General features: G+C 41.8%; 2 protein-coding genes across 14 annotated transcripts in view; one reads left to right on the forward strand and one right to left on the reverse strand.

The window, feature by feature from the left end:
- Positions 1 to 12,491, forward strand: part of LOC132870557 (NACHT, LRR and PYD domains-containing protein 3-like) — a 102,739-nt gene extending 90,248 nt beyond the window's left edge. Inside the window, exons 9-11 of one of the 13 annotated variants that reach the window (XR_009651133.1) lie at positions 353 to 820; positions 3,055 to 3,113; positions 5,715 to 5,731. Coding sequence is in view for 5 of the 13 variants with exons in the window: in XM_060904239.1 (XP_060760222.1) it covers positions 5,715 to 5,888; positions 10,282 to 10,455; positions 11,152 to 11,158 (355 nt within the window). In the remaining 8 variants the exon portion in view is untranslated. Of the gene's footprint in view, positions 1 to 352; positions 5,470 to 5,714; positions 5,889 to 10,281; positions 10,456 to 11,151 lie in introns of those variants that run through there. The other 12 variants (XR_009651132.1, XM_060904239.1, XM_060904238.1 and 9 more) reach the window with 12 other exon arrangements.
- Positions 12,492 to 13,077: 586 nt separating this feature from the next.
- Positions 13,078 to 24,725, reverse strand: part of LOC132870558 (tripartite motif-containing protein 29-like) — a 70,357-nt gene continuing 58,709 nt past the window's right edge. The window contains exons 6-7 of the transcript XR_009651136.1: positions 15,216 to 15,334; positions 13,078 to 13,520 (exon numbers count right to left, since the gene is read on the reverse strand). The gene's annotated coding sequence lies outside the window, so the exon portion shown is untranslated. The remainder of the gene's footprint in view (positions 13,521 to 15,215; positions 15,335 to 24,725) is intronic.

Below are 24,725 nucleotides of genomic sequence, written 5' to 3' on the forward strand. Positions count from 1 at the left end.
GCCGGAATGCGTAGTGCTGAAGCTCATGAGCGCCAGAAGCTTTACCATGATGAGAGGGCAAGGCACAAACCCTATGGAGTAGGTGCTATGGTGTGGCTTGACAACCCGGTTGAAAGTCGCATGAAACTAGCCCCTCACTGGAAAGGGCCTTATCAGGTCTTGCAGGTGATGGACTCAGGTGAGGTTCCCGGCCTCACTTACCGCATCTCCAACCCCTTCAATAGTGATGAGCGGCAACAGGTCGTGCATTATAACAGACTGAGACCTTATACATTACCAGTTCAATTGCCCCCTCAGCCACTGACATTAGACACTTCCTTGTCCCCCATCCCTGGTTCTCCTGTGTTACCAGATGCTGGCCTGGATGACCTGACGGCTTCTGCTGAGTTGCCTTGTTCTGCAGAGGCCACTGTGTTGCCTGGACCGGTCAGTAGCAGGGCAGGTAGGGTGCTTAGAGCGCCTGGTCATTTGAGTGATTTTGTTGTTTACTGATTGTGCATTTGTGACAAGTTGTTCCGTGATCTTGTCAGCATAGGCGGTTTTAAACGGGGGCCGGGGGGGCCAGTGCCCCTGTAAAATTGCTCCTGGCCCCTGTTATGGCCCCTGTGCTGAACAGATAATAAGCTTTATTAATTTCAATGTGCGCTGGCTCAAAGATCGGAACTGACATGACGGAGTGTTCTACACGGACTCCTTAAAGTGCTACACGCACACTGTTACCTGCAGCAGAAAGACCAGCAGCAGCGTGAATTGTAAACTTCAGACGTGAGAGATAACAGCTGCAGCCCTGCAAGAACTAGGCTATTGCAAAGGGGCGAAGGTAAGGAAAATTATTCAATTTTGTAACATCAGTGTTTGCACATATCCGTGTTTTACTGTTGTTGTTCACTACAATAATAAATACGTTTTATTGCGCTTTCTTAAAAGTGCGTTGCACAGCAATAAGTAGCCTAACTTTTAATATTTTTGGGAAATGGGTAAAATAACCGACAGTGTTTAACCTTCTTGTAAAACTCGAATGGCCTTGTGATATGTAGAGGCTACATTCCTCTCCGTTTACTTTACCCTGGGTGCGCACTACGTCGATCACGATCGACCGGTCGATCTCGAAGGCAGGGATGGTAGATCTCATGATTGATATGTAAATATTAATATATTTGTTATGAAAATTAAAAAAAAAACCGTTGTGGTCATTTTTACATGTAAACAAATTCGCTTTTTCCCTGAAGCGAAATGTCAGCCAAGCGCTGCGTCAAAAAAATTGTTACATTGGGTTACCATGACAACCAGCAAAATGAAACTGCTGGTTTCAAAGATGCAGCGCCGTAATTTAGGAAACTTCCGAAACCTCGCCTCGGAGCTGGAGATGCAAGGGAGGGCGTTTGCGCAACTTAACAGTGCGCGCCACTGAGCAGATTGAAATTCTCCAGTCAGAGTTTGAGAAGCGATTTCAAGGCTTTGCTTTGCTCGAGCCACTAGCTACATTCATGTGACACCCATTTGGGGAAGATACTGAGGTGGATTCCCTCGCCTCAAAAGTTGCGGCACTGTTTCAGCTGAACACGTCTGCCGTGGAAGACGAGATGCTGATGCTGCAGTCTGACATCGAGTTGAAGTCCACGGCGCATGGGCCGTTTTGGAATTTACTCACGGAGGCGAAGTACCCGAACATGCGGCAATGGCACCTCCTTAACCGCATTGTTCGGCTCCACTTATTTGTGCGAGTCGGCCTTTTCGCATATGAAGATCATTAAGTCCAAATACCGCTCCAGTATGTCCGACGATCATCTCGAGGCCTGCTTGAAGCTCGCAACCAGCAGCTACTGTCCGGACTATGCAGCCCTCTCTGACTCCCTCCAGTGCCGATCATCATCGGATTAAGATCTGATTTAGGGCCTACATCAGTATGCTATGTATTAAAGTTGTGCTGTTGCTAAGTTCCACGGTAAAAAAAAAAAAAAAAGAAAGAAAAGAAAAGAAAAGAAAGAAGGAAAAAAATATAAAAGAAGGAAAAATATTTTTATATAAAATTGTTGTAAATGTCAAATCTCTGTCTATACAAAAGTCAATTGATGTGAACAAAAATGTTTTGGGGTTTACAATGCCTGTCTGGATGCATTTAACTTTTTTTTCTAAACATAGCCCTTTTTTTTTTTACAGTGGGCTTGTTTCATGTTTACATATTAGTAGTTTGCGGTTTATAAAAGTTAACAGTGATTTGAACAAAAATATGTTTAGGAGTACAAAGCTTATGCATTTAACATAATTTGAATGTAAATTTCAGTCACCTTTTTGTATGCATGTTTGCATATTATTAAACAAATTGCATATGAATGTTTATAAATGAAAACAAGTGTCATTATTGTTATTATTATTATTATTATTAGTAGTAGTAGTAGTAGTAGTAGGCCTAGTAGTAGTAGTAGTAGCAGTACTAGTAGTCATAGTAGGCCTAGTAGTGGTAACAACCTAGTCCGAGTAGATCATATTAACATGGTCATTTTAAAAGTAGCTCGCGAATCAAAATATTGTGGGCACCCCTGGTATAGGCCTACTGTAGGCTATCATCATGAAAAGGAGCAAGAAGGACATTATGTCCTTTTTTGCCCCTGTTGGCAAAAAGCAACATAGAGAGAGTAAGGAAGATGAAGATTATGAAAGAGGAGAGAGAGCCAGAGGTGGAGAGAGAGCCAGAGGTGGAGAGAGGGTTGGAGAGGTGGAAAGTGAGGCATCTGAAAGGCAATCTGAGAGTGAGGATGAAGACATTCAGGATCAGATTGAGGGACAGAATGAGGGACAACCCAACGAGTCATTGGGACAACCAGATTCACCATGCATATCAAGTACAGCACCATCAGGTTTGTGATGTTGAACAAATGCATGTGTGTGAGCAGTGTTGGCCTACAATTCATATAGCCTACCCTGAAAGTGTGAAGTCTGAATAATAAGTAATAAATATAAAATATAAATAATAATAAATTAATAAATGAATAATGATAAATAAATGTTGTTCTCAGTAGCACTCTCATATTTACTGTATTCATCTTTCTCCAGATATCAGCAAGTGCTTGGACGACACTCCAGTGCAGCAACATCTGAAGAAAAGATTCATTGTATGCAAAAATAGAAATCTTATTTTACAAAAAAGAGAAACATGGTTTTAAGATTTATTGAGCACAATTTATTTTATGTTTAGGCTATTGAGACAGAATGTTTATCTCATTGTATTTATGCTCAATGTATTTTGTTTTGGTTTTAAATAAACTAAACTAAACATTTTGAACGCTTAAATATTGCCATGTTTTGTCCATATGTGCCCCCCTGAAAAAACACTGGCCCCACCTTGGCCCCCCTAGTAATTTTGGTCTAGAACCGCCACTGCTTGTCAGGAAAAAAAAATGTTGACATAAAAACAAACAAACAAAAAAAAACAGGATGTGCAATGTTGCTATATTGTATTCTCTATGCAATGGGTCTAGGCTGGTGTTTAGCCGGCATTGTCTCTGTTTAGTGTGTTTTTTTTTCATATTTCATGCTGTGTTTTTTTTTTTCATTTCATGCATTCCCTCCTTGTTTTGTGTCTTGTTTTGTTATAAACGGGACGTTTATTCTCGTTGGGGGGGACGTATGTAGCAGATTTAATATCTCATCTCATCTCATCTCATTATCTCTAGCCGCTTTATCCTTCTACAGGGTCGCAGGCAAGCTGGAGCCTATCCCAGCTGACTATGGGCGAGAGGCGGGGTACACCCTGGACAAGTCGCCAGGTCATCACAGGGCTGACACATAGACACAGACAACCATTCACACTCACATTCACACCTACGGTCAATTTAGAGTCACCAGTTAACCTAACCTGCATGTCTTTGGACTGTGGGGGAAACCGGAGTACCCGGAGGAAACCCACGCGGACACGGGGAGAACATGCAAACTCCACACAGAAAGGCCCTCGCCGGCCCCGGGGCTCGAACCCAGGACCTTCTTGCTGTGAGGCGACAGCGCTAACCACTACACCACCGTGCCGCCCCCAGATTTAATATGAGCTTTAAAATGCATGTTATCCCCTCGGGGACTTTCCATAGGACTGCCATGTATTAATGCTCTCGCGAGATCTGTGTGTGTGAGTTGGAATGGTGGGAAAGTGTTCTAATAAATGGAATGAAGATCTGTGTCTCCCTCCGAACGTGTGTCTCCTCAGTTATTACAAAACTCTGTTTATAAGATAAGTACCAACGCTCGGTTACATTATCTCTGTGAGCTAATTCATTTGTACTGTCCCTCCTGCTCCCTCAGATCTTCTGTCTGTGGACTTCTGACTGTCCCACGTTTTAAACTGGCATCTATGGGTGGCAGATCATTCAGTGTTGCTGCTACTAAACTTTGGAACTCGTTACCACAATCACTTCGTGAATGTTCCACTCTCTCTTCCTTCAAAGCTAACTTGAAAACTTTTCTCTTTACTTCACACTACTCTTCCGAGTGTGGCTTTTTTTTTTTTGGTAACTCCTGTGTAAAGCGTCCTTGGGTTTGTGAAAGGCGCTATATAAATTTAACTTTATTATTATTATTATTATTCTGCAAAGTGAATCATGCATCATGACATCTGACTCCTCCTCAAAACAAAGTTCACCTGTGTCTATTGAAAATCGTGTTTTCCTGAACTGGTTCCTGAATAAAATGAATCCTACCAAGCGTCAGAGACATGGACTGTATCCTCACTCTGCGCTAAGAGAGCAGGGAACCAGTCTAAAGTAGCTCATCTTGTTTCACGGGAAATGTGTTTGTTTTATTCATCAACATGACAATATATAAAAGTACAAAAAATATGTCGCAATTATACCAATTGGCTCAGAGCGATGAGGGTCAAGGACATCGTGTGCCAGCAGCGCGGTTGAAGTGGGCAGGTGTCAAACTTGAAACTTTTATATCACGATTGGAGTTAATAATAAACGATATCACTGAATAATGTTCCTTACCTCTAACCAGTATATATATTACCATTTTTATTGTTTTTGATGGTTTCATATATTTCGTAATAATATTTTTATTTTCTAAATATTTATCAACAAACCGCCATTGTGGCACGGGAGCCTGTGATTGGTGGACAGCTGACAAAGGGTGTCTCCCATTGGTTGTAAATTGTGGCATAAAAATCATAAACACATACGGGACCCGCTGATTGGCTGTTCACATACTGAAGCCGAGCGGAGATGTCCAGCATCTGTTGCTGTTGTCCGAAGAAAACTACAGCTAAAAAAGTTCTACTACTGGATTACTTGGACAATCTTAGTCAGAAAGAAGCGCAGGATAGATATACATGGAAATGATAGATATACATGTTAATGCACTGTGTAGACGATGGAGAAACAAGTTTATTGCCCCTGTGTAGTGCACTATAAGTCTAGTAGAGACCCATCTGAGATTCAGTCTCTCTCTCTCTCTCTCTCTCTGATTAAAGTTCATGGTCTCTCTGCTGTTCTCTGTTCAGCTTCAGCTGCTGATGGTTTAATATCACACACAACAGAGGAGAGAAACTCAATATAACACTCAGTATTATCATTATTAATGACACTGTTAATGAGAATAAACAGGTGATATTAAATCCTCATGACATTCTGAATAATAAAATTAATTTTACACTCATCATCTTTAAAGTCAGTATTAAACCAAGATGGAAATCTGTTGATGAAGTGTGTGTCATTGTGTCTCTGCAGGTTGTATGGTTGTGGTGTCTCAGATGAAGGCTGTGCTGCTCTGAGTTCAGCTCTGAGATCAAACCCTTCACACCTGAGACACCTGGCTCTGTCCTCTAATAAACTCGGAGACTCAGGAGTGAAGCGTCTCTGTGCTGGACTGGAGAATCCTCACTGTAAACTGGAGATACTGGGGTAAGATCATCTCTCTGAGAGTCACATGACCTGCTCCTCAGTAAGACCCATTCTCTAATAGTGAGACTGAAGCAGAGGTTTTAGCTTCATCATCAGTGTCCTGAGGAGGAAGATTGTTTCTGTTCACTGCACACTGATGATTTGTCACAGAGTCTTTGGGTCAGATGGACGTATGTGAGAAGCTGCAGCACAAAACGGGACTTGATCCGACTGCGATGTGTCTGAACTCACTGTGAAATTTACTACAACACTGTAACGAATCCCACAAACTGCACCTGAGACTCAAACTAACTGCCCTCTGTGTGAGCAGCAGTGACATGGTGGAAATGATCTCAGGAATATAGAATTTGAAACGAAAATGAGTTGTTAATGCCAGAGGACCACGGGCGATTGCTCTAAGACAACGAGGGAGGCTCAGCCTCCTCTAAAAATGACGAACATCGTGTAGGATGAATTGTGCTAGGCTTATGTTATAGCCGACCTTATAACGTTGCTATTTCAGATCCAGAATCATTGAAATATATGTGCTCAACTCACTACAGTGCGAAATCATTCCGTTATAACTTTCCCCAGTTCGCCTAATGTGTGCGTGAGTTTTTCTCCCTCGTGACAGCGCGATGCAGCCCAGCCTCAGTGGACTTCAATGGCATTTGGGAACTCTGCGCTTTTCAATCTCAAAATGCAAGACGGTTATTGGCCAAATACTGTGAAAATGCCCTCCTACAGATTCCGAGCCTCACAGTGGGAGGGACATGGCAGTTTCCGCGAGGAGACTGGTGATTGGTGAAAGCGGCCAGATATTTTCTTTGATTGACAGCTCGTTTCAAATATAGACAGGCAGCAGTGAATCTCAGTTCAGTCCCATGCGGATTCGCAAGTGCTGTGGTGTATTGTAAGAGATCAGCTTACATTTCGATTTCATTCATTACATATGGTTTCTACCAGCTTTTTTAATTTGTATATATTTTCATTGTAAATAAAGTGTAAATATAGTGTTGTCAAGTTTGCTATCTTAGTTCCAGAAATGTCGTTTATTTGAGTGACTGAACTTGAACTTGAGGGGGCTAGTCAGCTAGCAAGAAAGCTGCGCACGGATGCCAAGCATTGCTGATTTAATTTTGGCGAAACCATTTGCCAGGCTTCCTTTCGAGGAAAAAATTAAAATTAAAGAGCAGGGTAGACCAACGCCTCAAATTGACTTGGTGAAAAAGGTAGGGAATAATACCTTTCAGCTCTCCTGGTACGAGAAAGTGAATTGGCTAACAGCAAGTGACCCACATCAACAACAGTAAATAGGCTACTTTAGTAATATGTCATGGATGGACCAAAAATATAGAATCTATTTAAAATGTTTATGCTGAGTATATTATATTGGACCTGGCGACTTGTCCAGGGTGTACCCCGCCTTTCGCCCGTAGTCAGCTGGGATAGGCTCCAGCTTGCCTGCGACCCTGTAGAAGGATAAAGCGGCTAGAGATAATGAGATGAGATGAGATATTATATTGGAATATATATTTTTCTGGATATGAATTAAACACAGCTACAATTTGGAAAACATTTTTAAACAAAAACACAGCCGAGAACATTTCACACTACAGACCTGGATTAAAAGTGAAGGGTTATCAAAATTGTCAATAAAACATTTCTCAGTCAAAATAAGTAAAATATAGGGAAAGTGTCATTGAATGAAATGTGTGGCCCCCAGCTCTATGTTTGGCTCCCCAAGGTCAGTGCTTGTGCCGATTCCAGAAGACTCTGCTGTTACTGCTGAGGTTCCTGACAAAGAGCTGCTTTCAATAATGATCAATTTTTAAACAACATGCCACAATTTTAAAATATAAAATATTAAAATATACCCCCCCCCCCCCCCCAACACCACCATCATGTATATTGGACAGTAGGCTAATGGGCCAAAAGAACCTGTTATTTCACAGTTTGTGACCCTGCCAACAATCAGCCAGATCAGAGGCAAGAGTATGGGCAAAATTGATGTGTTTTTTCTTTTAAAGTCTGGAAATATTGTAACCGACCAGCCTCCCCTGTTTGAAAGACTACCAGCCGCCACTGCAGAGAACTGATGCAGGAACAAAAATAAAGAGAGAAAAAAAATTACATATAAATAAAAATTAAAAAGGAGCAGAAAAGAACTTCCAATAAATTCAAAACCATGGCAACAATACAGTTATTATTAGTTGTTAATAATAATAATAATAATAATAATAATAATAAATGTTAAAACAGTCAGTAATGTTTGAGTCCATCTCTGTCAGTGGTGATCGCTTTAAGACGCCACTGGAAGTCCAGCTTCCCCGAACATTTCATTCAAATGCAGCAATGAAACGTTTCCCAAAGTGTCGATTTTATTCCTCCGTCTTGGTGTAATTCAGTATCTGAGTGAATCAGATTGATGAAGGATCTCACTGCAGCGTGGCGCTGTTTGTTCATTAAACTCACACTGTTTCGTGGTGAACAGTGCAGTCTGTGTGAAAAGCCCCTGACACACACACACACAGCTAACAGACCCCCACTGGAGCCTCGGCATCTATTATGGCCCTTTTCCACTACCCTTTTTCAGCTCACTTCAGCTCGCTTCAGCTCACTTCAGCCCGACACGGCTCGCGTTTCGACTACCAAAAACCAGCACGACTCAGCTCGTTTCAGCCCTGCTTAGCCCCTAAAACTCGCACCGTTTTGGAGTGGGGCTGAAGCGAGCCAAACCGTGCCGACTGAGGTTGGGGGCGTGAGCAGACACTCCCCTGTACACTGATCGGTGAGGAGGCGTGTCCTCACATGCCCACACACGCCCCGCGAGCGCGCTGGGATCTGTAAACACCGCAAACCCGGAAGGAGAATAATTATGAATTACGAGAATTTCTGAAGCCTTATGCACCTCGCCTCATCTATACGCTCTTGCCAGTATCTGTTGGCGTTGTCGGTGACAACAAGCCACAGCACCAAGACCAGCAACACTAACGACTCCATGTCCTCCATGTTTATTGTTTACTATCCGGGTCGTGAGACTACCGCTTAAAAGATCACTGAATCAGTGACATACAGAGCATCGTGGACGAGTTCGCGGAGCGCAAGGCTCGTCGTATGCCCTTCAAATAATGCGCGCAGTAGGCTATTGATGTTTTATTATGAGCCATGTACAGTATGTCGCCTAATGTTTTTTTGTTTCTGAGTTACATGTTCGTTTGAAGGACTTAATGTACAAAATAACATAGTTGCACCCCATAGTGTTGAAACTGGTAAACACAGTGCATTCAGTGAGGTTTGCACCGCCCTCCTTTTATTTCTGACTCTTCCTGTCACCGTTGCAACCTCTGAGCGCTCATTCGTATGCCCTTCAAATAATGTGCACAGTATAGGCTATTGATGTTTTATTATGAGCCATGTACAGTATCCTAATGTTTTTTGTTTCTGAGTTACATGTTCGTTTGAAGAATTTGATGTACTAAATAACATAGTTGCACCCGGTAGTGTTGAAATTGGTAAACACCGCAGTTGCGGACATTTTGTAGCCTAAAATGATGTTATGATAAGCTTTAATAAAGGGCCCGGTCATTTGCCCCACCCCCGGCCCGGCTCTGACTTGTTCCGCCACTGTCACTGATGTCACTGTTTGCGCTGCTTAACGACATCACGTGACGTCCACCCACTTTCGCTAACTCCACCCAATGTGTCCACCCACTTCCAGCCAGCACGGTTCAGCACGGTTGTAGTGGAAATGCAACTCCAACAGCCCCGCTCAGCTCGACTCGGCACGGCACGGCTCAGCCGCGTTTGTAGTGGAAAAGCGGCATTAGTGTCTGTTAGGGCTTTGTGTACTCGCTGTTTTAATGGGCAGAAAGACGAAAGCTCATTGGACAACAGGCTTTAAACGTGTCGTTTTGAGCCCCGCCCAGACGCACGGCTTCACTGGGAGGGAATGGAGTGTGGGCGGGTCCGTTTTACACAGGAAAAAAACACATCTCTGTGGTTATTGGACAGTGTGCTTTTCCTTTGTCCCGCCTGGACACACGGCTTCTCCTTATTATGATTGGTAGATCTCTCAAAGGGGCGGAACCTCATAACCAACTGCCAATCAGTAAATCAGGAATGAACATGATTGACATCTCAAACTTGAACATATTGGAGTCTGCAGTGGTGGAATAATTTGTAAATACTGCAAATAAATTGTACGTATAAAGTTCTGTTTGATTATTTGTATTTATTTCTGAAATTTGTTTCTGATTACAATGAGCGAGCGGTCACTTCCTCCTTCAGCAAGCAGCTTACACACACACACACACACACACACACACACACACCTCTAATTTAAAGACACACAAAGTAAATCTTGATGTTCATAAACTGAGGCAGTGAAGTGTGTGTCATTGTGTCTCTGCAGGTTGGGTGGTTGTAGTGTCTCAGATGAAGGCTGTGCTGCTCTCGCTTCAGCTCTGAGATCAAACCCCTCACACCTGAGATACCTGAATCTGTCCGGAAATGAAATAAGCGACTCAGGAGAGAAGCTGCTCTCTGCTCTTAAGAATGATGAACATTACAAACTACAGACACTGAGGTGAGTCATCACCTTTTTTAGATAAATGTCAAAAAAAAGAATAATCATTTCAGCTTATTGTTATTTTTCTTTAATGTCAGTAAATATCACATGACCAGGCCATGGAATGAAACCAGTGTGAGAAATGTTCACCCTGCTGTCTCTGACTTCATCCTGCTGCTTTTGTCTGAATAAGATGATCTCGGCTTTTCCCTGTTTCTGATCAGCAGCACACTTTCTTCTCAACTCTCCTCAAAACTCAGTAAAATGATCATCTTTAATGCCACACGGCCACAAATATGTGATTTAAGGAGCCACTTGACTCACTCTGACACTCCTTCCTGCTCTCCACCTCCACACCGTGTCTTCTGTCGTTCCTGTAAACTTCACCTCGGCTTCTTCTTAAAGTCTGCACTTAATGACATGTCTGCACATGTAGAACAAGAGATCAAACCCACCGCAGTGTGAGTTACTGTTTAAAAAGCTCCAAAGCCTGGGATTGGATAAGAGCAGTGATGGGAAACGTCTGCTCACTTTCCTGTTAGATCTTGTGGAAGTTCCCGTTTGTTGTAGCTCAATGTTAGAACACAGATATTATATAAGACTGAATAAATGTTGAATTAAATTATAAACAGGAGATGATTCCATGCTGTTGGTCATGAAGTACCACAGTCCAGTGTGTGGGGATTAATCCAGATGTTTTTCTTTTATTTTCAGTGTGTGATGAACATCTGTGTGTGTGATGAAGACTCTGGTGTTCCTGCATTTCCATGTTGAGGAACAGACAACACATTCATAAACACATCAGTCGTTTAGTTCTAACAAATGAAAGAGACTCGGAGACGTGGTCAGTGTGTGTTCATGGTGCACAGTGAATCAGACTGCACACAATTCTACACTGAATGTGGAACAACTTGTGATCTGCATGAAACTGCCTGGACCTCAGTCCCTTAAAAACCCTGAAAGAGCAGGTGGAAAAGCACAGGGACTCGATCTGAACCCAGTCAGTGGGAGAGGGAGCTGAAATGGACAGGAACAGTTTCAGGACATTGGTGGGATTCTCACCTGACAGGATCGGCATTTGGGGAGTTAATCTGAGGCCCCGAGGAGACTCACTACAAGGCACATTTATCACTTTGTCCTTTGGTTGGTGTTTAATGTAGTTTAGATCTTTTTGTAACAGGATCAGACCAAATCTGTTCATTTACTCTGATATCAGACGATCGAACCTGATATGGGATCAGTGCCATCCCTTTTACTGAAGTATACACTACTTCCAATATATTGTATAATTGTATCAGTCATATACAATTTGAAGAACTGAATATATCCAGTGTAATTATTTGTGTTGTATCAAATTAGTTTATTGATTTAAAATGAAATTTTTTCACACACACAAAACAATTAACAGTTCCTGAAAATAAGTTCATTGTCCAGCAACAAAATATATAAAAACTGATTTGGGTGCCGTGTTTATTTCTCGGTATTTCAGGTGTAATGGTGTTTTAAAACATATTCATTTAATTTTATATACAGTACAGTGAGATACAGGGGCGCCGCCAGTAATTTTGGGCCCCCCAACTTTGCCCACCCTCGTCACAACTGCACTATTGTCATTATTTGACTTTTGATGGCTGCTGCATCATGGCCTGATGAGGGGTTAGTTAATGCATGAAAAAGTTTGATGCATTCAAGTTTGATGCATTTAAATGAACTCCATACTCAGTAGCCTTACAAATGTTACCCATAAAAGACAGGAAACATCTTATTATAAATTTATTTCAAAGTGACACAGAGTGACATTTCAATTTGATCAATTACGTACGTATTTCTTCATATGTTGTAACTGCTATCCCTCTTTTATGTGTGCTGCGCTTTCTCCAGCTCCTCAATTTGAAACCAATGGTTTAGAACGCGTGAACATTCCACACACGTAACCATGTCAAAACACTTGACTGGTGTCTGTTATTAGCAACACTTTAATCTAGCAAACTGTATATGGCGCTCGCTCATTAAAAACTTCAATCCTAAAGCATTATGGGTTGTATTGCTGCTTATCTCCTCCTCCAAAGGGGGGGTTCAGTGGTTTGGTAGGGCGGAGGTCCCCATGAGGCTGAATCTGTGCATATTTAGGGCACCCCATTAGTTATGAAACTGGTTATTAGCACTAGTTATTAGCACCAGCATAACGTAATATTTCATCTTGTTTATCACGCAAGTCAGTTCAGTTATTAAAATGGAAAAAATGTCACTGTACAAACTGTAAAAGTGTTCTCTTGATAGGCTAATCCAACCACGTTCATACTGTTCATTTACCATTCGCTAATATTTTGAACACACACGTGAGCGATAGCTACCTTTCTTTGGGAAAAACCGAGTGACCAGTTGCCTGCCTCTCCGGTCCCTCTCAGCTTTCAGCTGCCTTTCTTTACGTTTTTGACAGCCACTCTTCATATTTAGCGATCATAGACTGTACGCACTCCACTGCTGGCTGGCTGGCTGCTGCACCGCGACACAGCAGCAAGTAGCGTTGCACTGATCAGCACACAGATTTAACGCATCGCGCTTCTACCAGAACTGGACCGTACCATTTCGCAAAAGGGGGAGGGTTAAATGACAATATGTTGAAGAACTCAAGAAATAGACAACCTTGTTCAATTAGCTCATTTTACCAGATGGAATATTGCATTGTTGTTATTTCAAAAGTCTTATTAAAATCATTAAAAGCATATTATCAGCCCCTTGAAGGGCCTCATGGCAGTGCTAGGCCCCTAGAATTGTTCTAACCTTTCCCCCCCTGGGGGCACCCATGGTGAGATAATGTGAGGGCTTTGTGTGAATTAATAGAAATTCAGTCCTAAAGTTGTCAGGGTGATTGTAGTCCGAAACAATCTGAGTAAAATCGTTTGTATTAAGTGTCCTGAGCCATCTTCTAAGTGTATGTTTGTGCTGTCTTTATTTGGGGCCGTCCTCCACAGGAGCCAAGTCATGAGAACCTCAGCTAGAAGTAGAGCATCAGAATGGATCAGTCAGGTCTGGAGAGCAGGAGACGCCAACATCACTCGCATCTCAGGAGTGACATGTAACTTGAGAGAAACAGAAACACAGATTGTTCGGTCTGTGCATCATCATGTCATGGTTAAAAACAGTGTATATTGTGCGCTGAGTGCAAGCAGGGATTCCAGCATGGCTAACTGTGGTAGTATAACTAAAACGGAGAGCCAGAAGGAAACACAGACATGACGGAGCCCTGGGACACAAAGCAGCCAGTCACTCCACCATCACGTGTGTGTGTGTGTGTGTGTGTACACATATACTGCATGAGGTCTTGGCTGTTCCTGCCAGGTTATGTGCCAGAGCCAATCAGAGCAGCTCCAGTTTTGTGGACTTGACATCATCATCCTAAAACACACACAGCCATGGGCGTAGCGGACACGGGGTACGTGGGGGACATGTCCCCCGCACTTCCCGTATTTGTGCCCTCTGTCCCCCGCACTTTTTACAGCCATTACAGCCACTCAATTCATGTTTAACACGTGGAAACGCGTTTTTCCGAGCCGCCTCTAAACGCATCATGAGCAGGCGGAGCTGAGGCGGCAAACAAACCCCGCTGTGGTGATCAGAGACGCTTTAGAAAATATTGTATGAGTATCTTTGGTGTGATTCAGATCTGGGCAGCGCTTCTGTATGTTCAGCAAACCAGCCAAGAGGCTAAAGACTTTACACAGTTTTTTCCAAACAAACCGTGTAAGTTGAGTAATGCTGTTGAATGGAGATAATGTTGAGCTAAAAGATGACAAATAGATGTCAGTTTAGTTAGTTAAGCTAGCTAGCTAACTTAGAGGCGGTAGTAACTAGTTACATTTACTTGAGTAACTTTTTGGATAAATTGTACTCTTAAGAGTTGTTTTGTTGCAAAATACGTTTTACTTTTACTTGAGTAATATTATTCTAAAGTAACAATACTCTTACTTGAGTAACGTTACTATTTTGGCTACTCTAAGATTACTCACTTCTGGGTAGAAAATAAGAATATAAATGTATTTGTGTTCCTTTGACTTATTTTTGTAAAGATTTAATTTATTTTTGTGGTAGTTAAAGTTTAACGTACATGAATTTGTTGATTATTATTACTGTATTCCTAATTCTATTTCAAAATGTTGCTTTCCACATATTTTTTAATCTTTATTGCTACAACAGAAAGAGCAGAGTGAGAGAGGAGACAGTGGACCAGAGGCCAACAGGGATGATTATGCAGGGTTACAGGTGAGAAGAGAATATAACTAGCTATGTCACTACTACTATTCTTAATTCTATTTATAAATTTTACTTTATAGGATTTATAGATTTTGACAGTATATCATTTTAAAGAACTAAAGTCGGTTCCCTGGTGCTGTGCTGTTTGTGGTTATGTGGTTCTTTAGCTGCTAAGGAGAGGTGCAACTGAATGCGAGAGGATGATAAATCACTCAATAGACCTCTGAACAATTTGTCCCCCTCACTTCTAAAAATGATGGCTACGCCCCTGCACACAGCGTTTCATAGACCGTATACTACAGATCTTATTCAGGTCTGGATTCTGACTGGTCAGAAGGGGTTGATTAATTTTCTATAACAGCAGCTCTAAACCTGTGCTAGATGATGGAGTTTGAGCTCAGTTTTTTCAGAGGTCAGCACTTCCAGACAGAACACGAAATCATGGGTCTCATCCACCAAAAAGTTCTCCTACACACCAGGGATTACTACCGATCAATTCTATACAAATATCATGACAATCTCACCCTTTAAAGCTGCAGTCAGTAGGATTGAGAAGACAGTGGACTTGGCTTGAAAATTTGAACGAGGGCCACTTCCAGGTCTCTCCCCCTCCCTCTAATTTGCTTTGTATAAATGAAGTTGTCTGTAAATGAAAATAGGCACAGTTGCTTAGAAGGATGAACCATCTCGGTTTCACGGTGGTCCTTAAAAAACACACACACCAAAAAAAAAAATCCATAAAACAAAATCAACATGAATACACACAGACAAAAGCTCTCCTGGTCCTAGCCACTCCCACTGACTTCCCAGTGATACCAGAACACATCCAGTAAATGTCCACACACCCATACACAGCAATAAACATGCATTAACATGCATCTGCACATTAGAGATCAATTATTACCAAATCTCAGGTGTAATTAGAATCAAGAGGAAGTTACTTGCAAATAAGTAAAAAGAGATGCCTTAAAGCGATGAACCAAAGTAACAGATCGAAGTGAAGGGGGCAGGTTAGTCCAGTCTGATGGAGATTTCAGTTTAAAGGCACTTCACCCAATTTCTTTAGACATTTTTGGAACAAAGAAAAAGATGCTCATGCCGATATGCCTTAGTCAATATGAAGACCTTTATTGAATTAAAAAAATGTTTAGATAAGCGGGATAGTAAAAAAAAATACATTTAGAAATAAGTTGCCAAATAATTTGCAACCAGCTTCACCAATAAAGTGGTGTTAACCAATTTGGCGTCTCATACATGTAACAATGATGGGTTCGAACAGGATTCCTCAAAACAAATCTCCAGAGACTACAACTTCAAATTTAAAAAAAATTGGGACAGTATAGAAAATGCAAATTTAAAAAAGAAGTAATTTCTTAATGTACTTTGACTTGTATTTCATTGCAGACAGAATGAACCTGAGATATTTCATGGTTTGTTGGTCAACTTTATTTCATTTGTTAATATACATCCATTCCTGCATTTCAGACCTGCAACACATTCCAAAAAAAGCTGTGGCAGGGGCAATTCAGGGCTCGTAACGAGGTAACACAATTAAATAATTATGTGATTTGAAACCGGTGATGACAACAGGTGACTGTAATCATGATTTGGTACAAAATCAGTATCCATGAAAGGCCAACTCTTTTATGAGCCGAAATGGGCCGAGGATCTCCAGTTTGTCAACAAATGTGTGTGTCAAGGATAAGGGCTGAAGCCTAAGCTGAACACCCATGGTCTCCAATCCTTCAGATGGTACTGAATCAAGAACTGTCATTCATCTATAGCGGATAGAACCACATGGGCTCAGGATTACTCTGGCAAATCTTTGTCAAGCTCTACAATTATATCCACAGAGTTACATCTACAACTGCAAGGTTAAACTTTACTGTGTAAAAAGAAAGTCATGTTAATTGTGTCCAGAAGCGTCATTGACTTCTCTGGGCTTGGAAGCATCTGTGATGGATCATCACACAGCAGAAACATGTATTGTGGTCAGATGAATCAGTATTTCAGGTCTTTTTTGTAAGAAATGGACGCCATGTGCTCTGGACCAAAGACGAAAAGGATCATCTAGGCTGCTACCAGCAACAAGTCCAAAAGCCAGGGTATGTCATGGTATGGCATTGGGTCAGTGCCCTTGGCAAAGGTAGCTTACACTTCTGTGATGGAGCATTAATGCAGAAAAGTCCACTGAAATTTTGGAGCAACATCTGCTGCCTTGAAGACAACATCTTTACCAGGGAGACTTCAACAGGACAATGCAAAACCACATTCTGCTCACATTACAAAGGTGTGTGTGTGTGTGTGTGTGGCAGTGGGGGTGTGGCCTAGCATCAGTTTGTGAATGGAGGGCGTGGCCAGGAAAGGTGAGTGACAAAGTCAATGCACCTGTGGTCAATTAATGTTGTGTTTGTTGCAGTGACGGTGGAGGATAGAAAAGGAGGGAGAGAGCAGAGATTTCCCAGACCAGAACACAACTCTGTATGTGCATGCATGTGTGTTTGTGGCTGTACATGTCTAAAACAAATGTTAAAGCTGAAAAGCATCAAAAAAAATGCGTGAACGTCGTCTCTCGCCTGCTGTACTTCTATACTCCACCCACATCAGGGACGTATTACAGCATGGCTCAGTGGCGTGCACAGATAGACACGAGGTGGTGCTCAAGCACCTGCCCCTCTGCCCAAAAAAGTGCCCTTTTGATTTTTTTTTTACAGTTTACTGAGGCCAATGTTGACATGATCTTTTAGAAAAGCCGCGGCATTAAAAGCGTGTGTGAAAATAATGTCCCGATGTGTGCCCCCTCCGCGCACACATGTGTGTGTCACCTCTATCTCTCTTGCTCTGTCACGTGAACAAGCGTGCAGTGCATTCAATGTGAGGTTGCAGCAGCATAGTGTCCTGGAAGCCACGGCCTTGTCGTAGCGCAGACAACACATCGGGCAGTCAGTCAGCTCTTCCCCTGCCCCACCAGCCAGGTAACACATGAATCGAGTGGAAATGTATTGTTCGCCCTCTAAGCCCAAGCTGTAATTATTTTGTCGTGAAGTAGCCCGTCGCATACAGAAACAACTGCACATAAGTATTATATTTTTTGCTAGACCATTTTCAGATTTAGGAAAAAAAATTAATTTTGTTCAACTAGAGATTCCTGGCAAAGTCAAAAAGCCTTGATGTAATAAGTTAACATTAAGTGGTTGTTTTACACCTTTAAAAACTAAAACGGGTCAGTGGCGACCCGAACACAAGAGGAGGGTTAAATCTCAGACTTTTATAATAAGGTGTTCCACATGTGCAAAAAAAAAAAAAAAGTGCCCTTTTTTCCCCCCAGAGCACTTGCCCCCCCAAAATGTCTGTGCACGCCCCTGGCATGGCTGTAGGAGAGGGCGCCTGTCCCCTCTTCCCCCAGTAGAGAATGTGTGGAGAATTGTGAAATTAAAAATATGACGATAATGACCCTGTACTGTTGCATACCTTAAGACCTGTTTACAGGAAGAATGGGACAAAACACCTGAAATGACAGGTGGCACCAGGCGACACAGTGGTGTCGTGGCTAGTACTGTCGCCTCACAGCAAGAAAGTTCTGGGTAGGGCTGGGCAGTATGACCCAAAATTCATATCATGGTATAAATTGAATCTCTTCACGGTAATGATATCTATCTCACGGTATAAATGCTGCGGTGTAAAGCTTATAATGGAAGTGTTTCTGAATGGGTTTTTTAGTCCCTTAGCAAAGCTAAATTGATTTAAAACAAAAAACCCAAAGATATGTAATTTGAGCATTTATTGTGCAGAAGAACAGAAGTAAGAATAGTGTCTCAGAAGTACAAAATTCTTACAAAAAAGTGGATATTGTAAACAGTACTTCAAGTAAGAGAGGTTTTCTATCAGGCAAATGGCAAAAACAGTGAAAAGGTTCTGTAATCCAAAATAGTGTAGAAGACACCAAACATTAAATTGTCCACATCTTAAAGAACACAAAGATATTCTAATAACACTACTTCAAGTACACAGACAGAACAGGCTTTTGTTCTCTTGTGCAAAAACTGTCACTGAACATTTGGTTTCATATTTCAAATTACAATCAAGCTGCAAACACAAATACTGAACTTTGGTTGCCAACAATAAGGTTTTCTTCTCTCATCCAAAATAGTGCAAAAGTTCTCATCTCATCAAAACCCTGCCACTTAAAAGTAGCCACCGCCAGCAATAATAAAAAAGTAGGTTCTCAATGTGCATACTCTTTACTCATTCACAAAAAAAATAAAAAATAAATAAATATAATAATAATAATAATAATAATAATAATAATAATAATAAATGTTAAAACAGTCAGTAATGTTTGAGTCCATCTCTGTCAGTGGTGATCGCTTTAAGACGCCACTGGAAGTCCAGCTTCCCCGAAAATTTCATTCAAATGCAGCAATGAAACGTTTCCCAAAGTGTCGATTTTATTCCTCCGTCTTGGTGTAATTCAGTATCTGAGTGAATCAGATTGATGAAGGATCTCACTGCAGTGTGGCGCTGTTTGTTCATTAAACTCACACTGTTTCGTGGTGAACAGTGCAGTCTGTGTGAAAAGCCCCTGACACACACACACACAGCTAACAGACCCCCACTGGAGCCGCGGCATCTATTAGTGTCTGTTAGGGCTTTGTGTACTCGCTGTTTTAATGGGCAGAAAGACGAAAGCTCATTGGACAACAGGCTTTAAACGTGTCGTTTTGAGCCCCGCCCAGACGCACGGCTTCACTGGGAGGGAATGGAGTGGGCGGGTCCGTTTTACACAGGAAAAAAACACGTTTCAAAACTGAATTTCTGTTAGCGGTTAGCAGTTTCGAAATGCTCTTTGTTGCGCATTTCTTGAATAACTCGGTGACTCTTTTGTGTTTCAGCTATTTTTAATTCCGTTTTGATTTCCAGGTCATCTTTGTCATTTTGTTTTTGTTTATTTTTTACAACATTCAAAGCCGGAGCCTTAGAAAGAAAGTCCGTAATCGCCCACGGGCATTACAGGAAAATTCTGCCTGCCAAGGAACCAATCAGAGAACACGATTTTATCAGAAGTAGCTCATGCCATATAATAACACAAAATAAACCCCTTCAGTCCTGCATCACCCTGTGAGAATTTACTTTCCTGATAATGACTGGCTTGCTGTACATTACAAGCCTCAACGCCAGGTATTGCCCGAATGCCCAATTTGCCCGACCAAGACGTTCGGGCAGAAATATTTTAGTGAGTTAGACCCGTTCGGGCGCACCTGTGGTCACCTTCTTTAAGCACAAAAATGATTTTCGAGCGAGTACATTACAGAAAACAAGGCGTATTAAGCAGCATCCTCGCCTCCCCTGTGATCATTTTGTTTTTTTTTTTCTTCCCGATTTGTAACGGCGATTCTGATTGGCTCACTTCAGGCGCACGTGCACATTTGTGCTTTTCATCACTACGAGTGGTCGCTGGGGCCCTCGATGTTTTCCCAGGTTGACTTCAGGACGTCCGCATATATATGTAAAAAAGCTCGTAGTAAGTACATTCAGTGAATGCTAAGACATGCTTTTGTGTCTCGAATAGTAAACCACACTATAAAGGTTGTTTAATTTCCTCCTAAATGCAATGGCAAACTGAATGATAAGATGGTACTGCAATACAGACTCCTGTTTTATAATGTTTTTAGTTTTATAATTCATCTTTGCGATATTGCTAGTCATTGTTATAGGCAAAACAAAGTGTGTTTTGTGTCCTAAACTCTATAATAAAAAGACGTATTATGTACTAGTACCATACGGAAGTCTTACATATATGATATTGATTTCTGTTTCATGTTTTCAGGGCTTGTCTTGTTCTTCTGTTGCAGAAATAAATGTTTAAATGTTGTTTTTTTTTTAAACATGTACTTTTGTCTAAATAACTCAATTATACCCCTAGAAAACGTATCCGTATTGCCTTGAACCACGTACTTGAAAACTTGCTGAAATACAGCAAAATTTTAGGGTAAAAGGAAATTCAAGGGGGGCAAAAAAATTTTTTGAGGCCATTTAAGGTGTCAAAAGTTAATATTGAGGTTTGCATTACACCTTATGTGTAGGTCTGTCTGTCTGTTTATAGAAAAATTGGTAACCTAAAGAAGGCCGTTGTAGAAATACAGCAGGTTGGCAAAAATGACCCAGTATGACTGCACTTTGTTTGTTAAATGGAGTGGCTTCTCTTATCACATTCAGCAGCTGAGGATGTTTGGTTTTTAATGTGTTTACTGGTTCTGCTTACATTGTGTAGGCTTTCATGCCACGAAGATTGCAGATTTATCCAGAGCAGACCAATGTGATGCAGCAGCACTGCTTAATCTCCTCCACTTCTGTGACCATTTCAGCTTCATCAACCAGAGGCTCATCACAGAGGTGAAACGCTGTTGCACATCGTATTACATACTCCCAAGCAATGCTTGAGACACTCGTCTAGTCACACAAATAAGAGTGAGCAAAGTCAGATTATATGTACTTTATTTCAAGAATAAGGAACCATGTTGAAGAAAAGGCCTCATTTGCTGTGATGCTGAGTTCAAAGAAAAAAAAAGAGAGAGAGAGATCCTAACTGACATATAATTGAAAGTCCAAAGCAAACGTCTGTGTACATGGTGCTCATTGTTTTTTTTTTCAAAACTTTACACCAAAAAAAGCTTTCGTTATTCTCTTCTGATTGTTTTTGATCATTTGAGGTCCATTTTAGGGCTACAATTAATTGCCGATTTTGAATGACCCTGAGGATGACAGGAGAACAGGATGGCTGAAGAAATCCGCAAGGTTTGCAGTTTGAAGCTAGTGTAAAATTTATTCCAGATGTCTCATCTCATTATCTCTAGCCGCTTTATCCTTCTACAGGGTCGCAGGCAAGCTGGAGCCTATCCCAGCTGACTATGGGCGAAAGGCGGGGTACACCCTGGACAAGTCGCCAGGTCATCACAGGGCTGACACATAGACACAGACAACCATTCACACTCACATTCACACCTACGGTCAATTTAGAGTCACCAGTTAACCTAACCTGCATGTCTTTGGACTGTGGGGGAAACCGGAGCACCCGGAGGAAACCCACGCGGACACGGGGAGAACATGCAAACTCCACACAGAAAGGCCCTCGCCGGCCCCGGGGCTCGAACCCAGGACCTTCTTGCTGTGAGGCGACAGCGCTAACCACTACACCACCGTGCCGCCTTATTCCAGACGTGAGAAGCTGTATTTAAAAACCATCTTTTCCAAGTCAGACCAAAGGGAGTTCATTTGTCTGTAGTCGAGACATGCAAACACAGTTCATCCATTTAGCTGACGTACACATTTCATCCCTCTGTTCCCCCCAGGTCATACGCTGTAGGAATGAGTTAATGCACTCGTGTGAGATGCAGGTCTCAAATGAGTGGATGACACATTTTCAGAAGAGCCTGGAACAGTTGTTACTAACTCTACGCCACGTCCCTGAAGTGGCTGCAGCAGGCCAGCAGATCCAGGAGGTATAAGACAAAACAACACAGCATAAATAAAAGTTTAAGATGGATCAGTATGAAAAGTCTACAGTCCAATCCAGTATCATATAGCAGGGGTTCCCAAACTTTTCCATGCCAAGGCCCCCCAAACAGCATTAGCTTCTGGCCGGGGACCCCCTTTGCAAACCCATAGACAATGCTACAAAATATGTAAAGAAACATCAACTTTTAGAATGTTTTGTCTTACTTTTATTCAATAGTCAATAATTGTTACATTTGTTTAGCATAAGAATATTATTAACTAACATGTTTTCAACACAAATATTTTCGCACTGAACAATAAACTGTATAACCTCCTGTAGTACCTGATTCAACTCGTTATCCATCCTTTTTGCGACCAGTGCCTCGCGATGGAGCATGCAGTGTGTGGCCACTACATGCGGGGCCTTCTGCTTAATGAGCACGGTCACTCCACTGATCTTCCCGGTCATTGCCGCGGCTCCGTCCGAACACCCCCCCACACAACGGGTCCAATCCAATCCGTTAGACTCGATGTAATCGTCCAAAACTTGAAAAATGTCTTTCCCAGTAGTTCTTCTTTCAAGTGCTTTACAAAATAGTATTTCCTCCACAAATCTTTCCTGTGAAATAAATCTGATGTACACAAGCAGTTGGGCCTCATTGGATAAATCTGTGCTCTCATCCAGCTGAAGTGCGAAGTATTCGCTGGCTCTCACCTGCTCCAACAGCTGAGCAGATGCGTCTTGAGCCATGTCACCAATCCGTCGGCTCACGGTGTTATCAGAGAGTGGGACAGCATCGATTTTTTTGGCAGCATCCTCACCAAGCAATTCTCGGACAATGTCTTTGGTGACTGGTAAAATCAAATCTTCTCCAGTTGAGTGAGGTTTTTTAGCACGAGCAATGTGGTCCGAGGCTAAAAATGATGCCTTCAGGGCCCGCTCGGGGACAGTAGCTTGCTGGGTGAATGCAGAAGATTGCCTGACCAAATGCTCTTCTTTGCGTCTGAAGAAATCTACTGTTTTTTCAGCATCTGTCGGATGTTTTTGTACCAAGTGACGCTGAAGTTTCGAAGGTTTTAAGCACTCGTTTGACAGGGTCTCCAGACAGAGGACACATTTCGGGCAATCATGGACATTTTTCTGTATGGCTGTAAAGCCATACTTAATGTATGCTGCCTCATATTTTCGGATTTTAGTTGGCCAGGACTTCTTAGTTTTTTTCGCAGCAGTGTCCTCCACAGCAGGGCTGTTGGTTTGTTCCTTCGGTCCCTTCTTCAAAAACCTGTCCATTTTGCGCTAGCAATACGCTAGCTTGAGGAGCAAAGCAGGTTGATAAATGGCGCAAACAGCAACATCACAGGCAATCAGAGAGATAAGCATGGCAAACAATGTTTCGATATGATGTATTATTATTAATAATTATATTTTAGAATAATGATTCAAAAACTAATTACAATATATTTAATAATAATTATTTTTAAAAAAGGATTTTTTTTTTTGCAATTTTTTTATCGTCCCTCCAACTTTCTGAGGCCCCCCTAGCGCCCCCTGGCGCCCCCACTTTGAAAACCACTGCCATATAGTATCTGCTTACAACTCATTTTCAAAGGTGCTGTAAAATAACACTGCAGTGCCCTTTGAAATAATCGTCCATTTATGTGTACATGTTGGAGTGTTATCATCCATACTATTATACTGCTAATGAACTGGCAATGTCAGACTCTTGATAAAGTATAACTGGTCAACTAAAAAGTATGTTGTTAATTACAATAGTAAATGATGCCTGCAAAAATCATCTTGGGCAAGAAGCCAACTTAAGAAACACAGTGATAACGAGAAGGGCACTTGGCAGAGTGCATACCTCCATCAGGCCACATATTATCAACATCAAAATCAAATCACTTGAACATGTAATGCCAATGTTGTAGTCGAGTCACTAAACCTCGAGTCCGAGTCCAGACTCAAGTCCAGTGTTCAAGTCCAATTCATTAAAGAAAATTTCTAGTCAAGTCCACTATTGATATGAGTCGAGTCCGAGAATAAGACTCCAACCGCACCATTTGATGGTGGCTGTTGCTGCCTTTATGTGAAAGCGTCTCTGCTACTGTGTTGGACTAACGTTCCTGCTCCACTGCCTCATTTTAGTTAACAGGCTACAGATAAAAAGCTTGTTCATCACTCAGCAAGCCCCGCCCACTATCAACAAGGCAAATAACATGAGAGAGGGTTAACACTAGCTAGTTCATCGCTCAGCAAGCCCTGCTATCAATAGAGCAATGAACATAGCGTGTCACTCACTTCTCTGGGTGGAGTCTTACCAAATGACGATCGAAGTTCGAGGTCATCCCCGTCATCTCCTTGATAGTTCTTCTACATATGGAACACACAGCAGTGCATTTTCTTCCACTGCACGAGAAGTCAGTATAAGCAAAGCAGACAATCCTAGGGGCGTCTCTCCAGGCATTTTAACGCCATTAATGTTAGTTTGTTCCTGAACATGATGTATGAACAGGTGAATGTGCATTCTCTTGCACAACAT

The sequence above is a fragment of the Neoarius graeffei genome, chromosome 22 (genome assembly GCF_027579695.1).
Source record: "Neoarius graeffei isolate fNeoGra1 chromosome 22, fNeoGra1.pri, whole genome shotgun sequence".
NCBI lineage: Eukaryota > Metazoa > Chordata > Actinopteri > Siluriformes > Ariidae > Neoarius > Neoarius graeffei.